This window comes from Balaenoptera acutorostrata, chromosome 16, assembly GCF_949987535.1.
Source record: "Balaenoptera acutorostrata chromosome 16, mBalAcu1.1, whole genome shotgun sequence".
NCBI classification, from domain to species: domain Eukaryota; kingdom Metazoa; phylum Chordata; class Mammalia; order Artiodactyla; family Balaenopteridae; genus Balaenoptera; species Balaenoptera acutorostrata.
In genome coordinates, this window is record NC_080079.1 from 71,787,049 (window position 1) to 71,814,866 (window position 27,818).

At 47.3% G+C, this 27,818-nt stretch overlaps 1 protein-coding gene across 5 annotated transcripts; it reads right to left on the reverse strand.

The window, feature by feature from the left end:
* Positions 1 to 556: 556 nt before the first annotated feature.
* On the reverse strand, positions 557 to 27,765 carry TAF5L (TATA-box binding protein associated factor 5 like). 5 transcript variants are annotated; one of them, XM_057530620.1, is made up of 5 exons: positions 27,565 to 27,765; positions 17,392 to 17,536; positions 14,482 to 14,586; positions 6,703 to 7,427; positions 557 to 2,459 (listed from the first exon to the last, which is right to left on the reverse strand). In XM_057530620.1, the coding sequence occupies exons 2-5, from the start codon at positions 17,531 to 17,533 to the stop codon at positions 1,665 to 1,667; spliced, it is 1,767 nt and encodes a 588-aa protein (XP_057386603.1). In that variant the 5' UTR covers positions 17,534 to 17,536; positions 27,565 to 27,765; the 3' UTR covers positions 557 to 1,664. The 5 variants fall into 5 exon arrangements, with proteins under 5 accessions (XP_057386603.1, XP_057386604.1, XP_057386606.1 ...); XM_057530621.1 differs by lacking the exon at positions 27,565 to 27,765 and adding an exon at positions 27,191 to 27,415; XM_057530623.1 differs by lacking the exon at positions 27,565 to 27,765 and adding an exon at positions 13,115 to 13,193 and having other exon boundaries at positions 17,396 to 17,531.
* Between the last annotated feature and the right edge of the window lie 53 nt (positions 27,766 to 27,818).

Here is a 27,818-nt window from a genome sequence, read left to right on the forward strand (position 1 = left end):
TTTTGGCCTAGAATTCTCATCTTCCCATTTAATTTCGTGATACACTTGGTGTCCTTGCCAGAAAATTATGTTTTAAAGTACATTTAAAAAATTCTTGCATCATTTAAATCTTTGAATGAGTCCTTTACCTGGAATGGTTCAATAAATGGTCTGAGTTAATTAAATGACACCGTCCTTATGCTCCTTAGAGATTTTACAATGGGGTCTTTAAAGAAAACTGAAGTAGGATCTCACCAAAAAACTCTAGAGAGAAAAATCTATGTTGTCTCTGGCGAGCAACTGGCAAGTTTGGATGTATAAAAAGTATTGTATGCTACCAATAATCCACATGAATGCCAAGAGGAATGATTTGAAACAAGCTGGACAGAATACAAGAGACGGAAGAGCAGCTCCCCGGGGAGTCCGGGCTATGTAACTGGCTGCCACCCTGCAGAAAGCTGAGCTGTGTCCCCAGAACAGCCCACACCCCCGCCTATCCTCAGTTTAAAAGAGATGCCAACGCTTTTTGTTTTTTGAAACTAAATACATTTTAATAGAAAACAAAATACAAAATAACTCTTTTCAGAAAACAGAAATATTTAATCCTTTTTCCACAAATTAGAAGTTGCTTTATCCTCAGAGCGTAGTTTTCGACGTGTGTGTTCGTACTTAAGATTTGTTTCACAGACTGTTCATTAAACTGCTATTGCAAAGCAGGAGGTGGGAGGGACGATCTCAGGGGGAAAAGACGCTGGAAAAGCCACACCTCGGAATCATTTGGAAATTCAATATTTTCTAATTCTATCTTTTGACTTCTCACTTCCAATTATTTTCATTTCTTTACCACAATCTGTCCTTTCAGTGGAGAGAATTGTTAATAGAAGTGCAGCCACGAAAAGAATCTATCCCACCATCACTGCAAGAGCCCAAGACTTTCTCAATCAAAGCCACCCGCCCACTTCTAGAAACATGTCAGCCGGAGTGATCAATCTGTCACCCAGAAATTTTCCCTTTCTCCCAATACACTGTACGACCAGATTCTCTGAATTCCCTGAACCTCAAAATTCCAAGTATCACAGCCAGTGCCAGGAGTAAAACCTGAAAGATGAGAGCAGAGAAGGCCCCCTCTGCCAGTGCTAGGTTTCCTCTTCTCATTAATAATAATAATAATTATAATTATAATAATAATAAAAAATCCTGGTTCTCTGTAATCACGAAAAAGGAAAGACGTTTGCCAGGATGACCCTGCCCCCTTTCCTAGTTCCCGCCCCCGAATTCTACCCAGATAAGAGTCCCTTCCACCCAGTGACCCTAGAGCACTGCTCCCGGGGAGGGTGCCCAGCAAACCTCCTCTGGCCAAGTGCAGCCCCGGCGAGGTGAGGGCACCATGGCTCCAGAGACAGGAAGGGGCCGGCACAAGGACACAGCGGGATCTCCATGATTCTTGATCTCACGTTCGTTCCCCACCACTGCCCTTCCTTCCCCGTCCTTCCACACTTGGGGGCTGAGCGAAGGGTGGCGGGCTCGGGATGTCCGCGGGACGAGGGGGCATGAGGGGGGATGAGGGGGGATGCGGGGGGACGCGGGGAGTCCTTCACAGTCAGTCAGTGATTCCATCCGTCTGTCCTAAGACCTGCCGTCTGGAGCCCTTCGCACGCCCCAGTCCGTTACATCAGAGATAAAAATCAATGTTCCTTTTCTTGTGTGATTCCGGTCACCAGCAGGAGGTTGCAGGCCATGAACTGCACGCTCAGCACGTTGCTCGTCTGGCCGGTGTAGACGCCCACGAGCTCGCTGGACGAGCCGTCGGCGGGCGTGCTGCAGTGCGCGCTCCTGATGTCCCAGACGCGCACCGAGTTGTCCATGGAGGCCGACGCGAGCAGGCTGCTGTCCGGGCTGAAGGTGAGGCTGGTGACGCTGTCCGTGTGGCCCCGAAGCTCTTTGTAGAGCGTCCCGGACGCCAAGTCCCACAGCTTCAGCCGCTGGTCCTCGCCCGCCGACGCCAAGTACTTACCGTTGGGGGAAAAGGCCAGAGAGAGCACAGGGCCGCGGTGGCCCGTGAAGAGCCTCACCGAGTTCCCCTGCTGGGTGCTCCACAGCCGGACCGTCTTGTCGGTCGAGCCCGTGGCTAAGTAGTTGGAATTGGGGTGGAACTTGACGCAGTCCACATCCGCCAGGTGCCCGGCGTAGATGCGCAGCGGGTGCGTCCGATCAAACGACCACAGCCTGGCCGTGCGGTCGTGGGACCCGCTGGCGAAGTACAGGCTGTGCGGGCTGATGTCCAGGTCCCACACGGGGTAGGCATGGCCCCGGTACAGCACGGTGTTGGTGAAGCTGCCGAGGTCCCAGTACCTGATGGACATGTCCTCAGAGCAGGAGAGCAGCCCTGAGCTGTCCGCAAGGAACCTGGTGCTGTACACTGGCCCGCAGTGTCCCCGCAGGACCCTCATCTCCGTGCCTGCGTTATCGTCCTCGTCGTCCTGCGGGGACACACGCATGTGCACACACACACACACACACACACACACACACAAGAAAAGAGTGTTTAGTGGTCTGTCATGGAAAACAAACGTCTAGAAACAAACAGACCTGCTTGGGAAACAGCACCTACTCAGTAAATGACCCTGCTCTTTAGGGTGACTCCAGGAGAAGAACTCTTTAATTGCGTAACTGAATAAAATGTCTCCTACAACTTACAAACTGCCTTCCTTAAATTCACCTCGCAGCTAAGACTACAGCAAGGCTGTTAGTGCAGAGTGATGACTGTGGACCTTACTCTCAGGTTGAGGAGAACCGATTTCCAGAGCCGATCACTCGAAAAGATGTACTTTTGAACTTATGTTCTTAGGTGCTTTTATTCTACTGGCATGTCTTCGCCCGTCAGTCTCAGCTGCTTTGTAGGCCATGCTGCTCCCTGTCTCTAGTCCATTTAGGAAAATCCCCACGCGCCTGTTACTGCCACGCCTGGGGTCAGTGATGGAGGCAGGCGTGCTTTCACTTCGAGATTTTTCTACAGAACCGCTGTGGGAGTTCAGCCAAAAATAAAACCTGGACATACCACAGAAATAACAGTAGGCCAGGAAGGTGCAGCCATCAGTAAATTATGCTCACGCCCTGTGACCAGGCATGAATGGCTGGTGTCCAAAAGGAAAGAACAGTTTTGAAACCGTGACTTTCTGGAGGGTCTCAAATATTTTCCCAAAGTAACAAACGAGGTGTGGATTCAGAATTGCTCTGAATAAAGCCAAGTGACTCATGTGAGTCTTGGAAATGAATCCCTACGTGTGGCAGAAAGACGACTCGTGGTGTGGGGGGAGAGCCCCTCTCCTCATCCTCTTCCCCACAAGCACACTGTGTTCAAAGCCACTCTCCGTTCATTCTCTCGTGGACAAGCTCCTTATAACTGCAGCCGTCCTCACCCTGGAATTCATAAAGTCAAGTGACCTCACTGGAAGAGCAGGGGGTAGGATGAAGCTTCTTGGACCAGCTTGCCTCGTGAGCCTTTGGACAGAAAAAGGGCATCCTTTTAATCTGAAAACTATTAAATTCAAAATAGAATGAATGCCTCCAATGTTTACATATTGGAGAAAAGTTAAGAGAAAATAAACACTGATGTCCATGATATTCAAAATGGCTCTTCCAGATACTCAACATTACAAGCACAGGAGCGTTTGAGAGCTTAAGGTTCTACTGAGCGTTACCAAGAGTATTAGTAATTTTCCTTTCCGAAGAGATTACAACAACACTTTAAAGTTACAGGAATGACTCACTGCTCTGCACCGGAGAGTTTGTGTAAGAGCTGCGGGGGCAAGAAACGACCCTGGGTGAGTTACACAGAGGGCCTCTGAAAGCTAGCGGCCGACCGGGGCGCACATGACTGTCTCTGAGGCTTAAGAGGTCTTCGCTTGGAGCAGGCAGTTATGGAAGTGGGTCTCCCCTCTGTGTGCTCACAGGCAGAGAGGAGGACACACCGGAGTCAAGCTGGACTTCCCAGGGGCCCGACCATGGTCCTGAGCCTGTGGAAAAGTGCCTGGTTGACTCTGCAAACCAAGAAATGGGGAAGCCAGAATGGGCCTGCTGGCTATCCCTATCAGCTCCCTGCCAGGACCACAGCTTAAAATAGTCCGGCCGCATTTTTTTCTGTGGCTCAACCCATCCCCATGAGGGCCTCAGCACAGTCGAGCTGAAGCCCTGAACAGGCAGTGGGTCACACGTGCCTGGCCTCACAGAGCCTCCCATGCTGACAGGACAGCACCCCAAATGCCCTGCCCCTGTCTGAACCCTCACAGTACATTCCACCCCAGATGCATCCCAAATAGGAATTTCTAATTTGTAAAGTACTTTCACGTAATAATGAACTATATTATGTACATGATAAGACATGCTTAAACTAGAAATTTTCAAAGAATAAGAAAAATAACAGATCTTCAAATACTATAGTCTGCTGACCCTGCTTTAGGCCACGGAGTCCCTCCGTCTGCTTCTGGACTAGGACGTTCCAGGTGGCCCAGCTCACAGTGTGGTCATTCCTAGATCAGGGTACTTTGGGGTCTGAAAGTCAGCCCTGGGCTGTTCTCCAATTAGCTACCGATGGAGCTGAAAGAAATTAAATATGGCTGGGCTTGGGAGTGGGTAAGACTTGGAAGCAAGTGAGACACTGCTACCTGTGTGAGAGATGACAGCAGCCTCATCTAGGAGAGAAAAGGTGGCTGCTGGCTAGTGTGAATGGACGTGTGCTGTATGTGTAAACACACAACGGATTTCTAAGGCTTAGGACAAAAAGGGAGAATGTAACACACTTCATTAATATTTAAAAACTACTGCTTACGTGTAGAAATGACAATATTTTGGCCATACTGGATTGAAAATACATTACTGAAATTAATTTTGACTACTTCTTTTTACTTTTGTAGTGTGACTACCAGGACAATTTAAGTTACATATATGGCTCACATTATATTCCTACTGGCCGGGTCTAAATGATAGTTTTACACACAAATTACAGAACTGAGTATTACTGACAACACAGACTTTATTTTTCAAACCTAAAGATGACCAGATCGGGGGCAGAAATGACCAGACGTTAAATGAACTGAACACAGGTGCTGCACTGCTGGGCTGAGGGCGGGGTGGCTGGTGGTGATGAGGGTGGTCCTGTCCTGTCCACGTAACTGGAAAGAAGGGCAAGTCCTCCACTGGGGACCTGTGGTTTTGCCATGCTGTGCAAATATTAAAAACACACAGCTGCCAATCGACAAGCTACCTCTGTCCGGTGTGCAGCGAAGTGGGGCAGGGAGGGCAGGCCCGCTGCCCATTCCAAGGCTGCCGGTCCCGGGTGACGGGAGCGGCACTGCGGGCCCAGCAAACACGTTTCTGAGGCTAATCTAGGTTCTCTTCACGTGGAGACGACAGAAGCAGGAGGGCAGGGCTGTAAATCCAGTCGTATTGGGGATAATTTTATGCTTACACAGGAGCTTTTGGTTACTGTTTTTGATTTTTTTTTAAAAATGAGATATAATTCACATGTTACAAAATTTAGCGGTAGCCACGGTAGAATCTTATAAATTTTTATTTTAGGCTAATGTTCTTTCCATCTTTGCATCTATCTTTCTACCTTTGCAATCTTCCTGTATATTATTTTTTAATGCCTAGAATAATCCCCAAACTCAGTATCATCAAAGCTAATAAGGTTGGTAGGAATAATTTTTTTAAGTAAAAAATTGAGAGTAAATGAGGGCAGTATCCCTCACTGTATGTGAAGAACCCCCAAGAAGCTAGAGCTGTCTCCAAGGAAGAGAAACTTGTGCATTGAAAAATATTCTGGAGGGCACTACAGAATTCTAGAAATCAAAGTTTGTGCATTGGAATTTAGACTCTTTACTCATCATAACAAACTCCTCTAATTATACTGTCTTAACTGCAAGAAGCAAAGACTCGAAGGCCATACTAAGTGGAAGGTGACTAAGAAAACAGGAATAGGTAGAAATAGGTCTTACTCTGTACACCCAACATTCTTGATACCCTCATCGGTAACTGGAAATTAACTTGAGTGATTTTTTTTTTTTACTCATTAACTTTTCAACCTGGTGCAAAGGTTTTCCACCCAAAGTAACTTGAGGCCGAGCTTCCTGAATTTCAGTGGTGATACGACAGAGCTATCCTACTCACGACTTCCGTGGGGCCACTCTCAGGGAAGGTGAACTCTGTGAAGTTCAACTTCTCTCTCCCTTTGCCCACGCTTTTTCCGAGGCAGTGGTTCTCGGTGACCTGAAACTCAGGCCACTGGGCCTGCCCTTTTCAACTGCCACCCGCAAACAAAGCGAACCAGCTCATTACACCGATTGCTGGACGAAATGGGGGCACCCTGGGTGAAGCCAGAGGACCTGTACTGCCCTCGAAAGGCCAAGAGCAGCCAGGGTGGGTGAGGGTGGAGAGAAACCAGTGTCCTCGTTTACTGCTGATGGGACTGGGAGACGGCAATATCACACTTTAAAACGCAGACCCTCTGACCCAGTGATCCTACGTCTCATTGCTTACTGTCTCCGCCAAGGCTGGGCATTAGCAGGGAGTCACTGGCTACAGGTTACGAGACATGAGTCTGGCGTTAGCTATACGATGCGGGAAATAAGGAAGTGCGTTTGCCATAAGATCTGTCATGTTTGGTAGGAATATTCCAAGCTGATTAGTAAGGCAGACGCAGGGAAGAAAGACCGACATTCCTACCTCCTTCTCCAGGATATCACAAGCCAAGTGGATGCGGGACACGTCTACTCGATGGGGCTCGGATTTTAACTTCTTGGGATGCAGACTCCACAGTTTTATACAGGAGTTGTCAAAGCCGGCGGCGAGCAGCTTGCTGTCCGGGGAGACCTCCGCCGTGTTCAGCAGCTGCTCCGTGTTGTAGAAGGCGTAGAAGCAGATGGTGGTGAGAGAGGGGGGGCCGTCCTTGACACGTTTAATGCTCTCCTGCAGGACCTCCAGCGCGGCCTCGTTCTGCAGGATGGGCGCGGGCACGTCGGCAGGCTCCAGGCCGCCGCCCTCGCCCCGGGAGGGGCCGCCGCTGGCGTAGAGCTGGTAGTCCGTCCTCTTGGCGGGCTGCACGTCCAGGTGGATGTGCCAGGTGAGGACTCTGCAGAGCGCGGTGTTGTTGTCACTCTGGAGGTAGCGGAGAAGGTAGTGGTAGCTGTCTTCCTGCAGGCGGACCACGTACTTGTTGTCCAGGAAGGCCCGCAGCCGGAAGTTAGACAGGATGTCCTGGATGGTCTGGGTGGTCTGCAGCTGCTCGATGACGTCCTTCTGGCTGGCATTCTGCAGGAACATTCCATGGAAGCGGCTGTAAAAGCTTTCCACTGTGCTCTTGGGACTGTTCTGGACCAGGTTGAGGTGGAGGTAGACAAAGAGAGGGTAGAGGAGAGGCATCACTTCGTGGCTGTGCTGGGATTCAGAATCTGTAATGAAAGAGAAGCAGGGCCTTTACAGTCAGCAGAGTCTCCTGGGGAGCCCGCCATCACATGGCCTCTTCTGGCCAGGACCCTACTTTCTGAGGCTATGGATGGAAGTATAAGCCCAACACAGAATTCTGGACACTCAAAGTCCAAGCCGGGACCGAGGAAGGAAGAGCACGGGCCCTGAAGGCCGGGAAACCCGGCCCGAAGTCAGCCGCAAACCCGGAATTCGACGCCCAGAGGTTAAGCGACGTGCCTGTTCTCACATGCATTCAGCAGCTCGTACCTGAGTCTTCAAGGCTTAGTATGTTCCCCAGCACATTAGTGCTGCTCCAGCTGGGACCTGAGACCTTGGAGAGACCTCAGATGCATTCTCGGGACACTTGAGTTCTTCACAGAAACTTTAACTTGATAATTTAAAAAACAGTGAACACAGGTAAATTCAGAATTCTCTGGATGGCCTTTAGCAAGTAAGTACTAACGTACAGTTTTAGTGTTTTGTTCTGTGATTCCTTTTGGCCCCATCCCCTGCAGTAACATCAAGTTCTTATTTTAGTGGGTCCAATAACATGTCTAGCTCCCCTGGCTGGCGTGTCTCAACGCCAACATGACATCGTTCATCTGTAATTGTCCCACATCTGTCAGTGTACTCATTTTGATTTTGTTGGTTAAAAAGTACAACTTCTCTTTTGCAGTGATAATTTACAAGTGGAACACTTTCATGTCAAGACTAAATCATTTACTAATCTGAGACTTTAACACCATGGAAGTACATGACAAAGAATGTTCAAAAACGTGTACAGCTTTGTCACGGCCAGTGAGAAAAGCACAGAAGTGTGTGTGGCACCTAAGTGAGGGAGGGCAGAGAGAGCTGTGATGGAGCGAAGGTTCCACAGCCATCTGGACGGAGTGGCCAGCGAGTGGTCAGCGAGCAGGGCCATTGCAGGCACCAGCACCTCAGGGAAGCTGAGTGACACCAGCCCTAGGCCCGTTAGAGTAGCGAGTTATGACTGGCAAAATCCATCTGTTAGGGCTTCCCTGGTGGCGCAGTGGTTGAGAATCTGCCTGCCAATGCAGAGAACGCGGGTTCGAGCCCTGGTCTGGGAAGATCCCACATGCCGCGGAGCAACTCGGCCCGTGAGCCACAATTACTGAGCCTGCGCGTCTGGAGCCTGTGCGCGGCAACGAGAGGCCGCGATAGTGAGAGGCCCACGCACCGCGATGAAGAGTGGCCCCCGCTTGCCACAACTAGAGAAAGCCCTCGCACAGAAACGAAGACCCAACACAGCCATACATACATACATACATACATACATAAAAAGAATGTAAGCAGACAAGAATATCATTAAAAAAAAAAAATCCATCTGTTACTTTCACTTGCTGTTAATTTGAAGTTTACTTTTGTGGTTTTGCTTGTACTTCATATGTAAATGAGTTTAGCTTTTATACAAAATAAAGTACGCATAAAGGTTTCATGTGTAATGTCTGTACATACCTAAGTAATTAATATAAAAATGTTTTAAGTCAGCTCTTAGCACTTCTGCTAGCATTTTCTTTCTTTCTTTTTTTTTTTCCTGAAAAGGAATTCACACCTGGCTCAAGATTCAGGAACACTGCGTTAGGGAATCTTATCTCCCTAACCGGAAGGGAGATGATCCCTGCAGGCTATCTCTGCTTGATGCTCTATTTCACCTCATCACAGGTGAATTAATTGCATAGTAGGTGCATTTGAGGATCAACGTGCCCCCACTCAGATGCATTCTTAGAAGATGGACTTCAATTGCAGTGATCCCGCTGAGCTGAAGTTCGGGCTCCTGCCTCTGTACCAACAGGCACAGGGAGCTCTGGTGCTGGCTGTGGTGAGTGACCCTGAATGCTGAGGGGAAACTGACCTATGCTCCACAGGGAGCCGAGGACAAGGTGTCTGGGACACAGGAGGTCACTTAGGGCGTCTCTTAGTATTACCGTCCCCGAGGTTAAGGTGAGTGGAAATACGCAACAATCCAATCCAGGCAGGACTGGTAGTGGCCCAGGCCCTTCAGGAACGAAGGTTTGCATCATCCCACCAGGGAAAGAACCAGGACCAGCTGAGGCGATAACTGAAGGCAAAGGGAATACAGAATAGGCGGCAGAGGAAGGTAAAGACCAGCTATGACCACGTGACCAGTGACAGAACCTGTCACGAGTATTCCTCATTTTGTTATGAACATGTTTGTGTGTGTGTATATCTATACATAAGCAAATATCTTTGTTTTCTTTCCTTTCTTATCCCCTTACCATGGAACATAAGTTATACTGACTTTGTATCATAGTATTTACTCTTTTTTTTCTGGCCGTGCCGTGTAGCATGTGGGATTTTAGTTCCCCGACCAGTGATCGAACCTCAGCCCCCTGCAGTGGAAACGTGGAATCCTAACCACTGGACCACCAGGGAATTTCCTATATCATAGTGTTTAAGTATTGCTAACTTTAGGTCACAGTATTTAAATTATGGGATCTCAAGGAGAAGAGTAAACATCACCTGTGGACTTTGCTTCCTCTTCTGAGGAAGGCATTAGGGCATTTTTGGTTGTACTTGGGATAGCTGTACCATGTTAAGTAGAATTATGACCTTGTTAATCACCTTTATTTGCAGGTTAATTATGGTTTAAGGAGATGGGTAAGGATGCCATCACAAGTCCATAGGTGGTGGACTTGTGACGGTTAATTTTATGTGTCAACTTGGCTGGGCCACAGTGCCCAGAAACTTGTTCACACATTATTCTAGATATTTCTGTGAAGGCATTTTTTTAGATGAGATGAACATTTAAATCAGTAGACTAAGTACAGTGGATTACCCTCCACATGTGGGTGGGCCTCGTCTAATGAGTTGAAGGCCTTAGGAGAACAAAGACTGACCTCCCTTGTGGGGAGAAGGAATCGGCCAGCAGGCGGCCTCTGGACATGAACTGCAGCTCTCCTGGGTCCCAGCCTGCGGGTCTGCCCCACAGATTTTGGACTCGTCAGTCTCCACAATCACTTGAGCCAATTCCTTAAGATAAATCTCTCTATACATACACATTTTGTTGGTTCTGTTTCTCTGGAGAACCCTAATACAGATTTCAGTATTTCTTTAAATACTGTAATTCTTTAGAAGACCTCTGGAATATTTCTTTCCCAAAATACTAATTAAAACAAACAAAAAGATTCAACTCTTACCAATTAGACTTCCAATATATTCTATTGGGATGAAGGGCTGTTTTCAACTCCTTACAATCTTAGTTTCAGGCTTATTTTCGAAAACGAGAGGCATTTTAATTTACTAAGTTCAGGATTAAAAAAAACTAGCCATCTAGAAATAGGGATGCAGTACTTTAAAACTTACTGAAATTCACCGTTGTTTCAGCTCATAGTTTCAAAGCTGCTTAATTGTTCTTTCTTGTCTGAAGAGAACAGTATATTAGGAATAAAAGTTCCAATCAACATATTCTATATGTGGAACAAGGTGAGACTAACATTAAGTCTTAACTCAATTTTAATCTTGTTCCCTTGAAATCATAACATACACCTTATATTTTACTGAAAGGACACTAAGTTAAACAAACACCGAGCTTGTTGGTCCTCATTCCCCGGCCCTTCTCCGCAGGGCTGGGCCCACCGACCGCACACCGTCCTTAGCTCTGAAACAGCACCAGCTGGCCTGCCCCTTCATGTCCCTGCCTGGGGGCTCCTCTTCCTCACTTTGAGGAACTAACACTGCACGTGTGCCTCCCATGAGCCGGGCACTTACACCCACATTGTGTCTAGGAGCCAACAGCTGTCCCTAGATTCAGATCCAGAGGGACCGACCCCATAGTCTGTGCTCTTCCCACTACACGTCCTGTAGGAAAGGCCCTGGAGCAACAGGTGAGCTCACGGGAGCTCGCAGCCCCACAGCTTCCGGAGGAGAAATACTGGAGGGAGCTACAGCCTTAGAACCTCTTACCTTCCTCTATTATCTCCTGTGAGAGTTACCACCTCCTAGACTTTACTTTGTACCTCCCCGGGGCTGATGCTGAGTTCTGTATCACAGTCTGTATCTTCTGTGTTACGCAGCAGGATGCTATCATCGTAACAACGTAAAAAGTAAAACCTGACTTATTTCTGTTCAATATACCCCGCCCCCCCACCCCCCCACAAAGAGCCTGAGGCATACTCAGCTCTTCTCCCTCCTTTACTCCTTAGCCCTGGAGATCCTACCCTGACAATGTAACTATGAACTGAAGACCCCACTTTTGGCATCCACAGCCCTGTCTCACTCCTAAGGGACCACACTGGACTCAGGCTGGCCTCCCATCGCCCCTCTCACCAACACTCTCGTCCACTGCTTCCACACCCACATTCACGCCCGGGCTTGTCTCCATCACGCAGGATGAGGGTCACACTTCTACCCCTGTGGTCAGATCTTGCCTCCATTTTGTCTGTCTCTATCTCCAATCTGAAAGCTCATTTTCTTTTTCCTTTTCTTTTCTTTTTTCTTTAAAAAAAATTTTTTTTTATTGGAGTATAATTAACTTACCATGTTGTGTTAGTTTCTGCTGTACAGCAAAGTGAGTCAGCTATACACATACATCTATCCACTCTTTTTTAGGTTCTTTCCCCATATAGGTCATTACAGAGTACTGAGTAGAGTTCACTGTGCTGTACAGTAGGTCCTTATTAGTTACCTATTTTGCATATAGTAGTGTGTATATGTCAATCCCAATCTCCCAATTTATCCCTCCCCGAAAGCCCATTTTCAACAAAGCTGGTTCCTTCGCTGTTCCTGAAAAAAATAATCACTGTCTCTGCCCCTTTGGTCATGCCTTCGCACGCAGGCCGGATCCTCCTACTCTGGCACAGGTGCCCGACATGCAAGTGCTAATGTCGACCCTACCCGCCTCAGGAAGGCCGCCTCTGACCACCCCACGCCAGCCCCTCCCTTCACTCCAAATGCAGCTCCCACGAACACCCAGCGACTGGCTCCGTCTTGGCCTATGAAAACACTCCCCCAGTCACATCTCGTGCAAAACAGTGACTTTTAGCCCCCTTATGTTAGGGTTAACTTTCAGTTCAGATTAATGACTACATGGTATACTTCATCTTGGTGCTCAGGAAATAACTATTCATTTGATTTGGTTGACTGCTCTTCAGAGCCCTGAACGTGGAGAAAAATGTTCCAGGAAAAGCAGTCTGTGAGGAAAGACACGTATACTCACCCCCTCAAAATAACCTGTGACCAAGGATTAAAGAATTAAATTACAGACAAGGTAACAGACAGCCTTCTCAGTTCTGAAACAAGACGAGAAATCGCGTAGGAGAAGGCTGATGGAGACTGTTACAGTGACAGGTTTGGAGCTTCCATGCTGCCTGGTTCCCTCATCAGCGGGCGGGCCCCCATCAATACACTCTCCTGCAATACCTAGCCCAGGACAGCCAGAGCCTCACGCAGGTACAGGCGGAATGAATGAAAGAGAAGGGCCAAAAGACGCCAGGCACTTCTTTCTAAACCAGCTTCCTCACTGCTAGATTGATGAGGCAAGTCTCTCAGGGAGAAATCATAACCGTATTTTAAAAACCGAGTAAAATAACTTTCTAAAAACTGATTTTAAAAAATGTAAAAATTGCTTAAAGCCTCAAACACCAATGCCAATAATGAAAAATAACTTGATTATCTCCAAGTTCTTGCTTACCTCTGAATGGAATCCTTCTTATAAATCCAATTTTTCTTTTTTTATCTCTAGTGGGCATGGAAAGCAGCTGACCACTGTTCTGAGACATTTAACATTTATATGATATGAGGATCTTCATGGAGTTTCTTTCCAGTTTAAACATAATAGACTCTTTTTATTAGACCCTTAATCTTCGCAATTTTTTCATTTTTGTAACAATTTAACAGAATGAATCCCATCACTCAACAACTCTGAGACTGATAAGATGACCCTCTTTAGGGTTTTATTTTATAATCTTTATTTCCTGTAACATTTTGGTCATTTTGCCCAACTACAGAATACAGGAAATGTGGATTCTTTCCTTTAATATACTAACCATTATAAGGGTGAAGTAAAATTAGGACAACTCTAAGTGTGCAAAATTAGGTATATTATTTTGGTTTATATATTGATCACTTACTATGCCTCTTTACCATTAAAAATTATTAACCTGAGGGTTGTTCAAATAAGGAAATAAAAATAAAACAACTTCAAAGTATTTTAACTATAACTTTCTACTAACCAATACATGCTAATTACTCTCCATCCTTTGAGGACAGAGAAAGTTTTGTATTTCTTGTACCTCAAGGTGTTTTGTATAAAGTACTCAACAAAAGACTTTGATTAATAACCAGAATCAACATGGTCCCTCTTACTGTAATCATCTTTTCAACATTAAAATTATAATCAGTCATCTTAGGACTAGACGAAATCACTTGGTTTTGCCTTTGAATAGCCTTCTTCACTTCACATATGAGGAACTAAAGGCCCCAGAAAGGCTATACGACTACATTTTTTAGAGTGATTAATTTAAAGAGTCATACAGTGAATGAGAAAAACTCATCAGAACTCATATCTACTGATTCAGTGTGTCTGTGGCTATCACAGCACCCACAAACTGGTCTAAATTACAACTTCTAATTTTGTGGTGGTGCTGATTCATGAGGATTACTGTCTTGCATTTTTGGAAATAAGGGGAAAAGACCATTTTGAGATGTACTGTATCACTGGTAGTGATGTCAACGTCCATTTCACACCTGCTGCATTTAAGGAGGTTTCCCTACACAGCTGACTGAGCTTCTACTTATTCAACACAAGTCACAGTCACTGTGTTGAAGGCCACGGACGAAACAGTGAGTAACGCACCCAGAGCCCTGCCCTTGCACACTTTAATCTCCTGATTCGACTCTCTTGGGGGTTCCAATAGACCATAAGTGTGAATGCCAGGCCTGCGTTCAACCACCTTTGAATCCCTGGTGCCTAACACCAGAGCTGGAACATAGACGGTTCTGAGGGAAATTCGCAGCGCCCTTTTTTAACAAGAGAAGGGGGTCGTGCGGAGTACTTACCGGTGAGGAAATTCCGCAGCCGTCCGAACTGCACTTCATATTGCTGGGGCTCTGCCTGGCAAGGGGCCGCAGACACTATGTTGGCACAACCAGATTCCGATTGGACTAAGGAGGAAAAGATACGTAAGATGGGGGCGGCAAAGACAATCGCCAGCCCAAAACGTGGCAGGATGGATGGAAGGAGGAGCAGCAGCAGCACCTGACATCTCAGCCCATTTTCAAAGTACGTTGGGGCTTCTGGTTAAATATGACCGACATGTCTACCCCACCCCCTCCTGACACCCAGGGACGTGACAGCAGAGGCACGAAAGGTACAAAGCACAGGGTACACGAGCTGGACCAGAGAGGAGAGGCGCACAGGCTCACGAGGGACTCCTCTGGACACATCTGACCCCAGGACCTGACACTGTACCATCGTGTGCCTTGGGATGGGTCCGTCTTCGACCCCCGTGCTGGGCATTCAGTGGGCCCTTTCAATCTGGAAATTCATGTCTTGCAGTTCTGAGAAATTTTCTTGCATCATTTTGTTGCTTTCTCTCCTGTGTTCTCTTTCTGGGACGCCTACAATTTCGAGGTAAGTCTCCTGAACTGATCCTTTAATGTCTCCCAGATTCCACTTTTTGTCTTTCTGCTCTACTTTCTGGGAGGCTTCCTCAACTTTCAACCCTTCTAATGATTTTTCAGTTTCACTGTCATGTATTTATCTGAATGTTTTCTTCTCTTAAAAATAGCCATCTCTCCTTGTTTCAAGGCTATCAATGATGGTATTTTTGAAGTTTTTTTTCTCTCTGCTGTTTGCTTCCTTCAAGTTGCTTCTCACTGTTTCCTTCCATTTTTCATATGAAGCAGATCAGTTTCTTCCAGGGTCTGACAGTCCCTAGTTATCTGAAAGCGAGGCACCACAGAGCTGATGAGAACCCTGGGCGTGCGCTTATCACCCAAGAGGACCTGGATGGGCAATTTCCCGCTGGCGATGTCCTCAGGTCCATTCTGTTGGGCAGGGCAGATTCACCAGGGGCGAGGCTTTTAATCACCTTCCTGGACAGCAGGTGCCTGGGTGCCAGTGTTCTCGGCAGCGAGAGGAGGAAGAAGGCTGGAGTCTCAATACTCAGGATGTAAACATGCGCTTCAGCGCCATTCTGTGAGTTCATGCTTTCTAACAAGAAAAGCAAATCCTCCTACCCTTTCTGCTGGGGGTGGGATGGGGGACCTCACAGCTGGGGAGAGGCGGCGGGGGACTGAGGAGCCATCTTCAACAACAATCCGGACGAACACTGACGCACGTGAGAAGGAGGAAGCAGGAATGTAGTTAATGCAGCAGGGCCGAGGAGCCACGACGGAGAACGTCGAGAGACGGGGAGACAGACGGGAAGAGAGTCAGCATCCCCTCCGAGAACCCGGAGACACGCTGAAGGCTGCACGCGCACGAACAGGCCCCCCTCCTGCTGCCCCGCCGTGAGGGAACCGTCTCGAGTCCTACAGTCACAAGTCCTCACGGGCGTCCTCCCCTTGCCATTCCGATGACCACCCTTTAGCGCAGGCTGTCCTCACCTCTCACTGGATCACACTGCGGCCTTCTGACTAGCTCCCCTGGTGCCAATCCGGGCCCTCCCCCGTCAACACAGCCACCACAGCCATCCTCCTAAGATCCACATTTGATAACTTGGATACCCACCTCCAGCTTGCCCCCCGATAAGCTCTTAATGGTTCTTTGGAAACGCAGCTCATTCCTTCTACGATTTACTGACCCCTGACTATACGCTGGGAACCAGGAGACCTTCTGGAAGCCCTTCTTGACCTGCCGGCCCACCTGAGAGCACCATCTTCTGTGTTCCTACGGAGGCTGAGCTCCCCTCACAGGACTCACTATGTCACGCCCGCCCACGCGCGCTTGTCTGCCTGCCTCACCTCCTGACTGTAACAGAGCTCCTCAGGAGCCAGGATCAAGTCTTAGCTCTCTCGAGCACTTCTCAGCACCTGGCCACCAGCAGACCTTCACCACCATCTGCTGAACGCAGAGGTAAGTATTCAGATTACTCAATCAACAGAAAAACCTAGGACAAAATCTTACAATAATCGCATTTTAAAAGCTTCTCGCTTTTCCTGGTGGTTTTCCAGGAACACTGACTCTCCTAATACACCATCGTATCTAAAAGAAGACAACAGAGAACACAAATTTAATAGTGCTTGCCCTATTGTCTATCAGCAACAGCACAGGTTCCAATGAACACAGGGCAGCAGGAGCTTATCAAAGGCCGTGACGGCGAGTTTAGAAGGAATTACTCTGGTCCTGTACACTGGCCATCCTCCTAGAAACATTAAGGCTTTCATGAATCGATTCCAAGTTCATCGCCTGGCCCTGTCCTTGTCAGGGGAACCCAGCAGAGTCTGAAGGCAAGAGAGAGTGAGTGGGCCTGACACTGAAGGGAAGGAGGCTTCCCCTGAGGAGCCGGGCTGAGCTGGAGAAGGCACTGCAACCTTAAGCTTCCTACACCCGGCCATTTAAAGACGCTCATAACCACCCTGAAAGCATGGCAGGAAAAATTTCTCCAAAGTTTTTCTAAAAAAGAATCCAAATCCAATTTCAAAACAAACAGCAAAAGCAAAAAGAAATGTTAAAAGTCTCAGGAACACGTATATGATGCCAACATTTCCACCCACTGATCCCAAAGGACTCATCCACCTGGAGAACCTGCCTCCCACGGGTGAGGCCCAGGTGAGAGGGGAGGGGACACGTGCAAGAGGGGGACAGAGACCCTGGCCCTAGTTCACGGAAGGAGAAAGTCGCACACGACATCAGGTACAGCTCAAAGCCCCCGGGATCCTGCGGGAGGACGTGTTGGGTGGGGGGTTTTCAGAGAGGCACCTGGGCTGGACGCTGCCTCCGGGACGGGGGTGGGTGGGTGGTACCTGCGAGGCTGGTGGCCATCTCCTCGGCGCTCTGCGACAGCCGCAGGCCTTGCTTCAGCGGGCCGTCCGCGTCCCCGTACTGCCGGCGTTTGAGGTAGCAGGACACGGCCATCTGGATCTGCTCGGTGCGCACCCGTTTCATGACCTGCGGGGGAACCATAGGGACAGCCGGACGTCACGCGCGGGTAGAGGCCACGTGGCCAGTCTCCTGGCTGACTTGAGAGCCTTAAGACCAACCTCACCCTCTCTTCCACTTTATGTATTGTCCCAATGACAACACGGCCAACTTCAATGACGGAAAACGGGAATAGCCTAGATAACAAAGCCCCACAGGACTTCCCTGGCGGTCCAGTGTTAACACTCCGCGCTTCCACTGTAGGGGGCACGGGGTCGATCCCTGGTTGGGGAACTAAGATCCCACATGCCTACGTATTGCAAGGTGTGGCCCCCCAAAAAAACCAGCTCCACAGATCCCCGGCAAACTCCATTTAGGACCATGATTTCAATCCACCCCGAGGAATTCCAGGGCCCCGTGTTCCCGGCTGCTCCTCGCTCAGGCAGAGGGGTCAGGGAGCAGGGAGCCAGCCAGAAAGCAGGCAGGAGGCAGCACGAAATCAGAGCCCTGAGACATTCAGAAACCAGGTAAAGAGATGTTAGAAAGCGAGAAGTTAATAACGGGGAAAGGGAGAGCTATGATTTTCTTAGCAGTCAGGAAAAGGCTGCTGGCGCTGAGTCAAGGACTTGACCAGTGTGTTTTCATGTCAATCATACTGTTTACCTCTTTCACTCTTTATTTGTAACGTCAGGTACAGAAAAGCATCAAAATTGTAAGAGGGTATGTGTATGTGTTAGAAAATGTCTCATGAATTCTTATACAGAAGGAAATGCACTCAACAGGGGTAAATAACTTCTGATAATTCAAGCTAAGTTGGGGGTTCCCCCTCCAAAAGGACTATTTTCCTTGACTGCTAAATTTATTATCAAGAATGACAGGAACCCCGATACTGCCATGGGCCTCAAACACTCCTGTGCCTGGAGTAAAGAATATTGCAGTCCAGATGACCAGTGACAGCTGAATGAATTTTCTAGGTTCACTTCTGTGATGTAAAAAATATTTTCTTCTTCAGGATCAAAATATCGTGTCCGTTTTGGAACGCATGCAACATTATCCATACACATGTGATGGTCCCCACCAGGGTAACTTTCTCTAAATCAAGGACTTCTAATTTTTTGTGTATGGAAGATGTGTTTTTGATAATTTATTTGGATGTGTTTAAATTTTCAGTTTCAGTTACATGCACTGGTCTTCTTCTCCTTTGTGATTTCCTCCATTCGTTTTTTTTTTTTTTTTTATAAATTTATTTTGTTTTATTTTTATTTATTTATGGCTGTGTTGGGTCTTCGTTTCTGTGCGAGGGCTTTCTCCAGTTGCGGCAAGCGGGGGCCACTCTTCATCGCGGTGCGCGGGCCTCTCACCGTCGCGGCCTCTCTTGTTGCGGAGCACAGGCTCCAGACGCGCAGGCTCAGCAATTGTGGCTCACGGGCCCAGCCGCTTCGCGGCATGTGGGATCCTCCCAGACCAGGGCACGAACCCGTGTCCCCTGCACTGGCAGGCAGACTCTCAACCACTGCGCCACCAGGGAAGCCCATCCATTCGTTTTTAAGATTTAAAATTCCCCCCATTCCAAAAACCTGTTATTTATTTTTTCTTTAAATATTAAAGAAAGTTTATCTGTATCTAATATTTATCCATTGCAATTTCTTTCAGTGTACAATATGTGGTGAATAACCAAACAACTATTTTATCCAGATACTGCAGCAAACAAGTTGTTCCAAAATCATCTGCAAATAAATAATCCTTCCAAACTGATTCATGGTAACTCTTTTAAAACACAATCTGAAGATCGATTTTTCAATTGCCTAAAAGTCATACAACAGAGCAAATGGTGAAGGTTGGAGACGTGCACACACAAAAACACATATAGTTATATACAAATATAAAATGTTAAGACATCATGAATATATTATTTTAAACCAGGTTTAAAGAATGATTATATTATCTATGCATTTCATTTCTGGACTACCAAAGACAGTATCAAATATCTGTTAGAAAGGAGGGGCACTGGGTCTGAAAGGATTGAGATTCAGTGATACAATGAAACATAGTAATAAATTTCCTCATACTGTACCACCTTTCACTATGGAATTTGCCTCACTTGGTTATGGTGTGTTAGTCTTTCACTGTATGACAACTCAGATTTTTTTTTTTTAAATTTTTGGCTACGTTGGGTCTTCATTGCTGCGCGCGGGCTTTCTCTAGTTGCGGCGAGCGGGGGCTATTCTTCGTTGAGGCAGGTGGGCTTTTCATTGCGGTGGCTTCTCTTGTTGCGGAGCACGGGCTCTAGGCACGCAGGCTTCAGTAGTTGTGGCACGTGGGCTCAGTAGTTGTGGCTCGTGGGCTCTAGAGCGCAGGCTCAGTAGTTGTGGCACGTGGGCTTAGCTGCTCCGCGGCATGTGGGATCTTCCCGGACCAGGGCTCGAACCCGTGTCCCCTGCATTGGCAGGTGGATTCTTAGCCAGTGCACCACCAGAGAAGTCCCCAGATTATTTTTTAATTAAGATTTTTTTTCTATTGCTCATACAAGAATTCTGAGACTTTGAGAGTGGGAATCACTGCTCTAAGTATTCATCTGTCCATTGATGAAGACAGGTAATTGTTTCTTTGTGGTTACTAATAAGCATTCCTGTATCAGTTTGACTATTTCAGTGATGCTCTATGGTTTTCTAACCTGGTTACATATAAGAATCTCCTGCGAGTGTGTGTATAAATTATTTCAGCCTTGGAGATTCTGATTCAATGTTATATTTAGAGAAAAAAAATTTAAGTACACACAGAGACTGGGAGAGTACTTACTTACCCTTTGCCAGTCTGGACCCAAGTCAGAAGCAGTCAATCCACCAGGCTCCACTCCCCGCCCGCCCACCCCCGGCCCCGCCACCACATGACCCTACGCCACTTGCTGAAGATGCTTTCAATCTAACTTCAAGAGTTCTTAGTCTCCAAACTCTTCCAAAGCAGCCAGATGCCTTGTATTTTGGCCGGGACTAAAACTTTTCCAGATTTCCTACTGCCCATCTCTTGTTGCCACGGGAGTGCACGCTTGTATCAATGTGTGTCCCTCAGTGTTTCAGATAAGATGGGAATAAGAGGTCACCTCTCTAACAGGAAAAAAAAAAATGTGCATAGGAAAAGACATGGGAAAACTGACACAGCACACCCTGCAATGACAAGTGTTCCCAAGGCGGGACAATGTATATGCATGTCTGAAGAGGAGGGGAAAAGAGAGAGCGAAGAGAAAGCAGTGAGAATGAACAATAGTAAAAAACTGGCCACATTGGAGATTACTAGAAACTAGCTGGTAAATACTGATTCTAATGAATTTGCCCAAATTAGCTGTCTGGAACAGCGGTTTCTGGCTCCAAACCACCATGTATGACAAGGACCTTCCCTGAGGGTGGGCTGTGAGCCAACTTCAGGGCCAAGAGTCTGAGGGGCAGGAACGCCGGCATTAGTCTCTTTTACAGCCACGCTCAACTGAAATACCAGAGACATTATCCAACTGACTGCCCTGGACTTGATTCCAGGGCACACATATTTCAAGTGAAATAAATAATAAATTAAAAGAGTTCTGCAGAGAAATCATTCCCCCTCTCTTGACTGATTTCCACAGTACTAATACCCATAAATGGACACATGAATGGGGAAAAAAAAAAAAAAACCTCCTTAAAAACAGACCTGTCTTTTGAGAGACTCGGACATGAGACTAACACTGCAATTCCAAGTTACCTGTTTATCTTTTCCCATAATTATAAAATCTTTTAAATTTAAATTGAGTTTCAATCTAATTACATCTTTGTTAAAAATTTCAGGTTTTCCCTTAATTTTCAATTGACATAAAATATTTTAACTTTAAAGTTAAAAATAGATGATCACATACCTTTCTATTCATGTCACATATTAGTATTTCTGGAAATTAACATGAGGATTCCGACACAATATGTATCTATTTCTCATGCATTAATAGTTGCCTACTGTTTAATACTTTACCAAAGTTGCTACGGAAAATCAGGACATGATAACCTTCCGGCCTTAAAGTAACAACTGTGCAGGAAGAACCACTCTCTTAATACTCTCTGCTGCAGCCTAACCCCACCCACTTATGTTCAAATGTGTATGGCTGGTGGAGGGGTGCTCGGAGAGACACCCCCAGCCCAGCACTTCATGGGCTAAGCACTACCCAATTCCATGAGATGCCAACAGAGTACTATATGAACAGTGTGTCTCCCCCTGCCCCTCAGATATAAGGTGGCAGCTTTGAGGATGAATGAGTTCAAAACAAATCCAGGCAAACTCACCACCACTATCCTCAAATCAGTTCCCCAACTGAGTATACTGACAGTAGCTAGGTGTTTCTGTTGTTGTTGTTTTTTAACAGTGTATTTTTTCCAATTATAAATTTATGCTTAAAAACAGATAAAAATTATTTTGTATTTTTTCTTAACTGAGAGGTCATGTAAAGTGCCTACTAGGTGCTCATATATCAGTTCTCTTCTCTTTCCTTGCAGTATTCTAAGTGCTTGTAAAATCCATCAAAAGGTCATTCTAAGTAGCACCTACAAACCTAATAAGCTTTTGCCATTAATCATTGTGATAAAATGCTTGTGAAAATAAAAATCGTAGCTGAAAAATAAATGAACTCGGTTTCAGTCATCATGGTATAATTTTTAAATTAGGTTGGCCTTTCATATTCAGGCTTTGCTCAGACACGGACTTAACATGAATACACTTGAACTAAAGCCTGTGCTCTTTCCCATGGTGTCCTAAGAAGTAAATGGCACATGAACAAGGCTCACAGCTGGGGGCTCAGGAGGCAATGTAGAATCTGGGGGTTTAATTGGGGGAGGAGGGCTGGGGGTGGAGCAGAAATCATACAGCCAGGCAGAGGCCAGTAGAACTTGATTAACATCAGCTGGGACCGCCATAAAGTCCCAGAAGTCTTTTCTTGTCAACTACTTCCTTTCCCTGCAGCTTCCTACCTGCAGCCACCCCCAAATCTGCTCCAGTCTCCTTACTCAGCCAGCCGACCCTGCTTCCTATGCCAGCGGGCTATTTACTAAGACTTGAGATTCCTCAACTCTTGTCAAATCTAAGTCACTTTTCCCCACTATCTTACATGGTTTCTAGGTTGCTGAACACGCCGCCTCCCCTGCAAGCGGGTCTCTGGCTCCCCTCTTCCATCCTTCACGTTCCCTACTGACACAAGACTCGCGCCGTCTCTAGTCAGATCACCTTCCTGAGCTCAAGTCTAAAAGACTTCTCTACCTGGACGCTGCAAACATCTGAAATTCGACGTGCTCAGATTCTCTTCCTTCCATACTTCTTCCTTCTCCTAGTTTTCCCAGCCAGCTTAATGGTGCCGCCATCCACCAACAGAGAAAACCACAACAAAAACCACAAGCAAGGGCTTCCCTGGTGGCGCAGTGGTTGAGAGTCTGCCTGCTAATGCAGGAGACACGGGTTCGAGCCCTGGTCTGGGAAGATCCCACATGCCGCAGAGCGGCTGGGCCCGTGAGCCACAGCTGCTGAGCCTGCGCGTCTGGAGCCTGTGCCCCGCAACGGGAGGGGCCGCGATGGTGAAAGGCCCGCGCACCGCGATGAAGAGCGGTCCCCGCACCGCGATGAGGAGTGGCCCCCACTTGCCGCAACTGGAGAAAGCCCTCGCACGAACCGAAGACCCAGCACAGCCAAAAATGGATAAATAAATAAATAAATAAAATTAAAAAAAAAAAAAAAAAACCACAAGCAAAACCAACCAATCAAATGAAAACTAGTCACCTTAAGGCGCTTTTCTCTATCTCCCTCCCCCTCACTTCTAAATGGCCATCAACTCTTTTATTCTGAACAGGACTCTCTTGGAGCCATTGTGCTACCATATCCTCACTGCTGCGATTGGACAGCACAAATCACTTCTCACCTGGACTATTCCAATGTCCTCCTACTACTCTAGGCCAACCTCAAAAACCCTTTTGAATGCAGCCAGACAAAAAGACTGACTATGCTACTCCCATGCTTAAAATCATCCTCTGCACCCCATGCAGACTGCCCACTCCTGCCATCGCCGTTCTTTAGTTCCCCCCAGATGGAGAGTTCCCTAGAACAGGGCTTTTATCTTTGAAATTCACGTTAAAAATAAAGTGAGTGTCGTCTAGCTTCTGCTTGGAATTCTTGACGGTTTACTTTAGGCACATGATTTCTCTGGATTCTTATGAACCAAGAAAGCCACAAATATTTGATTCTTACTTCAAAACTATTTTGGTGCTCAGAAAAATTATTTCTATACAAAACCCTGTTAACATGGAAGAGCGTGGCACAACTTACAGAACGGCTGCCTACATGTACCGTGTCATAAAGAACACCTTTCACGTGTGCTCCATTTACAACCACTGCAGACAGAAGAAACAGGATGCTGTGCTCTCAGAATACGGGGGATATGGTTTCCTATGTTTATCATTCTCCCGGAAATGGAACTAAAGTGCAGCAAGTGAGGTTTTGGAGATGCTTTAATGACACTGGATCCTTTGTGCGTGTGTGTCTCACAGAGCAGAGGGGTCACTTTTTATTCTAGAGTAGTGCTGCCCATAGGACTTCCTGCAATGACGGAAATGTTCTAGGTCTGCACTGTTCAGTGTGCTAGCCACCAGCCACAAAGGGCTGTCTAGCAATTAAAATGTGGCTAACGCAGCTGAGGAATTGAATTTTTAATTTTCATTAAGTTAAATGTAAGCAACCACACATGGCCCGTGCTTTCTGTATTGGACAACACAGTTCCAGAGCATGGCATTACTTTGTGAAGCTAAAGCAGCAGCGCCTTGACTTAAAAATGGCAGTGCACAAAGTCTTGCAAAACACTTCTGATTCCTAAATTGCCAAATCTCCAGAAATTAGTATTTTGTTAGTAAAAATGGAGCTACCTTTTTATTACTGTCAAACACTGTAAGGTTACTACGATACATATACATTTACATACATCTTAACAGAAAGATATCTCATTTGACTGCTAAACAAAGATTTATAAATGGGAGTTTTCTATAGTGTTTTCTAAAACTTGCCAGTACACAACATTCTTGAAACCTCCTTAAAGTTAAAAAATGAGACGGGAAAAAGGAATTTTGTTTCAGTAGACGAAAAGAGCAGCAGTTACTTTCTGTAAAACGGTCACATAAAAGGCAAGCTCGAACCTAAGACAACTTTACCCCTGCAATGAGAAAATTAAAAAAAAAAATTTTTGGTTAACTTAAACTAGAAAAAAAACCTTTACGACTGTAGATCAATTAGTCAAATGTCTGCTTATAATCTTTAATTTATTAACTTCCATGTATTTAAAAATATATAAGGCAACACATTAATTCATGAAACAATTTTACGCCAACTATTCACTTACATCTTCAACATCAGCGTCTCTGTGGTCACTTAACCCACTCTGAATCATCAAACTCCATTTTCCAGAACACACACCACCTTCGCACCTACCAAATCATCTATGACACAGCACTTGATGCTCTCGCTGGAAATCTCAACGCAAGCCATCAATACCCATTCAGGTGGGCAGAACTTTTTAAACTTATCACTTACTGTTGATACAATGGTTGTATAAATATCCCAAACTAGCACTGACTGAGATTGTTTCAGTCCAATATGTATTTCCCAAATGGCATCTTGTTGTTGGAAAGAGTAATTACAGTGCCTGTAATAGGAGAGACTTAAACATGTGGTACCACCCTCTTTTCAGAGGGATACTTTGGGGGGAATCCTGCCTTGTAGTCAGGCATATACAGTACATCCTTGAAGATGCTTTTTAGGAGAGAAGGTTGCCTGGAATGATCTGGTTTCTTCATGCCTTCTCAAAGTGCTCTTTAGGCTTCCAGATTTGGATTAAAATGCCTGCCTCTGCTAAGCAGTCATTTACCTTTTGGAGTCACAGGCAGACACAAAACTGCCAGGACAAGTGGCTGGGCCTTCCCTACTTTTAATCCCACACCACTACAGGCACAATCTTTCCAAACAGCTAATCTGATGCCATCTGTGCTCAGCTTAAAAACTTTCTCCTTCCTTCACCAGTGCGGAGGATAAAAAAAATCCAGTCTCCACTGTGTCACCTTGAGGTTACTCTTATCTGCCTTTGTTTACAAAACAGGTGGGTACCACAAAGCCTTCTCATCTTAGGGGCTTTGGTCAAGGCTCCTCCATTAACTGTAAGAACACCCCAAATGGCACTCCTAGCTGGTTTAGCTAACTCCCACTCATGCTTCACAGCCCAGCTTGGCCACTTCTTCCTCCCCAAAGCTTCCTTGAGCCTGATTCCTTCCACCCACCAAACCCAGGAACAAACCCCTATCACAGGAATCACCATACTATTTGTTTCCTACACCGCCACTACCAATACCTAGCACTTACTGAGTGTGCATCACAGGTAAGATACTATTTTAAGTGCTTTACGTAGATTATCTCGTTTATGCCTCCCAAGAACCCTATAAGCTAGGGAACATTTTTCAGATAAGAAAGCTGAGGCTCAAAGAAGTCAGACAGGTGCCCAAGGGTCCACAGTGCCACCTGGTTGCATGGTCTGAGCTCTTACTCTTTCCGGTGTCTTGCGGCTCAAAGGCTTCTCTTGGCAAACACAACAGTGAAAGCTTACCAAATGCTTGTTGAGAGAGTGATCACAACAGTTACTACCTGAGAAGCTGTCTGTCACATGGAGAGGCCAGAAACGGCTTCTAGCACTGTCCACTGGGTAATGCTGGTTTAACAGAGCGCCCCTGGGGCTCCCTTCCAGCTAAAACGAATTATCAAATAAACAAAACAAACAAACAAACAACAACCCTTTCTCCAGAGATGTCCTTCATAGGTATTATGAAGGACATCTGTTTGCGGAAGTAAAACCAAAAAACCAGTGACTGAATAGTTAAGAGGGGCCTTTATCTAGTTCCACAGTGATAGAACCAAACAAATTTCACAGATTCAGAGGGAGAAGCAACAAAACTATTCCAAAACACAGAATCTGCTTTACTGTTGATGACACAAAACAAACAAAAAACATGGTCAAGGCAAGCCCACTTTTTGGTTTGCCAATTTAACACTGATTTTTAAGGCAGGAATGATTTATAATTGACAAAAATCAAAATTACATTTAACGCAACAAATGTAGCCCTACGACGAACCTAGAAAGTATTCTCTGCCAAAAAAAGAAATTGTAATAGCTGATAACTAGTATTTACAGAACACTTCCCATTTGTCAGGCATTTTCACATTCATTAATCCTTTTCTGGGTATCCTTTAAAAGGTCCAGTTTAAGTTATCAGTCATTACCCCATTTTACAGAAGAGGAAACAAAGGCGCCGAGAGGTTACAGATAGTTACATGGTTTCGACCTGAGGCCGATGTAGTCACCGAGCCCCCTCCGCTGCATGAAGCTTCTCCGAGTGTAAAGCTAGGGCCCCAAACTCCTCTTCCTACTCCCACCCTCAAGCAGAGCTGGGACCCAGACCGGGGCGGCCACCGTGTCCGCCCTACCCCGCAGCGCTAGGTCACCTAAGAGTAGACGGCCCCCGCCCGCGCGCCCCTCCCAGCGCAGCCCCGATTCCTGCTAGCCGGGTCTCCCTTCCTAGACCTCCACCTGCAAGGTCAGAGGTCAGCGCTTCCAGCCTGCCGCCGCGGGGCACGGGCCCAGGGCGCTCTCACCGCTGTCGGGAGGGCAGCACTTCCGCTGAGCCTCCGAGGACACCCGGTCCCTCACCCTCGGCTCCCCGCCCACGTCGCGCCCGGGCGCTCAGGGCCTCGGGGCTCCGCGGCGCGCACCCCGTACGCGGCTGTCAGGGGCGCGGCCGCCTCGCGGGCGCCCTTGCAGGTGGGCATCGCCGCGCTCGCCCGCGTCCTCCCCGCCACCATGCGCCAAGTTTCATCCCGACTTCGACCCACAGACACTTCCCTCTCCCGTAAATGAAGGAGAGGCCGGGCCCGCGCTCCGGGCCTCCAGGCGGTGCCGCCCGCTCGCCCCGCCCCCACCGCCCAGGCCGCGCTGCCGCCCGCGCCCTCGGCCCGCCGCCCGCACTCACTGAACATCCCAGGCGGCTCCCGCTCCCCCCGCCGCCGCCGGGGTCGCCCCGCGTCCGCCTCCGTCGTCTCCGCGGCAGGCTCGCGCTCCGCGGCCGGCTCAGCCGGGCCCCCGCGCCCCGTGCCCCGCCGCCCCCGCGGCGGCTCTGGGCTGCAGCCCCATGACTGATTGACGCGGAGCCGCCGCGGGCTGGGCCGGGCCGCTCGGGCCTCGACGCGCGACCGTCTCCGCCAATGGGCGCGGCGCCTCGGCGCT

Coding starts and splice junctions, on each gene's coding strand:
- TAF5L (XM_057530620.1), bottom strand. CDS start 17,533: ATGAAACGGGTGCGCACCGAGCAGATCCAGATGGCCGTGTCCTGCTAC. Junction 14,587..17,391: donor GATGGCCACCAGCCTCGCAG/GTACCACCCACC, acceptor TTTCCTCCTTAG/TCCAATCGGAATCTGGTTGT. Junction 7,428..14,481: donor GCTGCGGAATTTCCTCACCG/GTAAGTACTCCG, acceptor CTTTCATTACAG/ATTCTGAATCCCAGCACAGC.